The 1,909-nt window shown below is 45.0% G+C and overlaps 1 protein-coding gene across 1 annotated transcript; it reads right to left on the bottom strand.

The window, feature by feature from the left end:
• Nucleotides 1-922: 922 nt before the first annotated feature.
• On the bottom strand, nt 923-1,903 carry LOC125503253 (the record flags this gene model as incomplete). The annotated part of the gene is given in 1 exon segment (XM_048663306.1): nt 923-1,903. A coding segment is annotated over 1 exon segment (121 nt), but the record flags the coding sequence as incomplete, so codon positions are not given.
• Between the last annotated feature and the right edge of the window lie 6 nt (nt 1,904-1,909).

Raw genomic sequence — 1,909 nt, 5'->3', positions numbered from 1 at the left:
TTGTTACGACTGAAGCGAGTTTTCAATTCTCTATCCAACGATGCCAAAACGAACTCTGTGGCTCGAATGGCTCTTGAGAAACTTCGAAAAAAGCAGCGTCATGTTCAAGTGGATTTTGCAATTAAAAAAAAAACACGCAAATCTAAAACTTCTTGAATTCAAGCATTTTTGAGAAAACAGCCAACATTTCCTTATCGATGGTTCCCTTTCTAAAAAGGCCATTTAGTTCTCTTTGGAATGATGTAAAAACGAGCTCTATTTTGCTTCCGAGAAACATACAAGGGACGGAAAACATGAAATTTTGCAATAATCTTACGACACCCTTGCACAAAACGACGATAATTTTTCTAATTTCATAGACAACAGAAGACTATATTTTTTCTACATAACCCCCCCCCCCTGAATTTAAAGCTGGATCCGCCCCTGTCTCAGATTCGCTTCAGTATAAACTGAGTTTTTTAGCCGTAAAGGTATCAACTTGGCACGTAGCAACGCGCTGGCCATCTTGCATCTCTCTCGGGCTTCTATGGGTTCGAGGGAGACTTCCGATGCCAACTGCGTTCTCGAATGGAAAATTCAGTTTCGCTTGATTCATTCGAATGAGAATGTGTTAATCATTTCATTTAGTTTGATGTGTGTTTTAGCCAACCAACTCCCCGTTCTTTCGAGTTATTTTCCTTAATCACAAATAGATCCTCAAGAGCGAACAACTCAGCTAATCCGTTCTAGAAGGTATGAAAGACATGGAGCTTTGAAATAATTGTCTTTTTGTCTCGCCCACTGCCTCATCGCCTTTGATAATGTCCACCGCAGCTGTGGACGAAACGTCAGGAAGAAATTCCCATGGACCACGGCTTCAAAGCCCGATAAACATTTCCAAATGTAACCCTCCTTATGCAAAACCGACGAGTTTTGAACGCACCTTTGGAGTCAATCAACTGCAGCTCCTCGCTCCTCTTTCGCAGCTTGTCTTCAGTCCACACTTCGTCGATGTGTTCCACCACGGGACTAACAGGCTCGGCGTTGTCCAGCTGCGACTTCATCCACTGCTCCAGATGGATGGCGTTGCATTTCCCGTTAAAGCTGGTCTTCCCGATCTGCTTGCACTTGTGCTCGATCAGCGTCTCCAGCTGCTTCTTCACGTCGTGGACATCCGCAGGGCAGTCGCTGCCGCTTCCACAGTCAATGGCTAGAGTTTGGGGCTAAAAAAGTGCGGCTATTAAAAGCGTATTTTAGTTCCTGCTGGGTTCAGTGCAAAGTGGATGCGTTGGTTCCAGAAATGGAGATGTCTGGGCGAATGGTCTCTACTTACCTGGCCTCCATCCATGAACATGCAGCATGGATGGGGAGTGGATAACGGGTTTGGAAAGTGCAGACTGCCCCCATCCATTAATCTGTTGTAGGTCAGTTTGCAAAAACCGTGGCAGACATTTCCATTTCTAGGCACCAAATATTTGAGCTGGTTGGTGACCCTGTCCACCCACCCGCACTCCTCTGATAGGGGAACCAGATGGGGAAAAGCGAGTAAATCTACATGCTACAGCTAAGTCAACTAACGCTGTAGATGCGACTTGGGGGGCACTAAAACCGGGGCCCAAGCCACATCTATCCAAACTGCAAAAAGTCCAATCGACCCGAAGGGTCGTCAATTGAAAAGCGACTTGAAAAACTTAAAGCATTTATTTGCAAATACATTACAGTCTCTGTAACAGTAAATCGGTCAAACTCTCTAAGTTAAAGAAACCATTGCTTGGCAGCAGCTGATATGAAGCATTCCCCGAAAATCCGTGCTAAAAAGCCGTTGTCTCATATGAGCCGCTGCCGCCTAAGTAATATAATAGTAGTTTTCGATACAAGGGCGAAAAATGTCGTTTTTCGAACGACGACGACGAAGTCGAGGGTGTCAATC

Source organism: Dendroctonus ponderosae, unplaced genomic scaffold, assembly GCF_020466585.1.
Source record: "Dendroctonus ponderosae isolate FM_Combo_2020 unplaced genomic scaffold, Dpon_F_20191213v2 Dpon_F_20191213_1495, whole genome shotgun sequence".
Taxonomy (NCBI): domain Eukaryota; kingdom Metazoa; phylum Arthropoda; class Insecta; order Coleoptera; family Curculionidae; genus Dendroctonus; species Dendroctonus ponderosae.
Note: the sequence above shows the minus strand (reverse complement) of the source record. Positions and strands in the feature narration are given on the sequence as shown.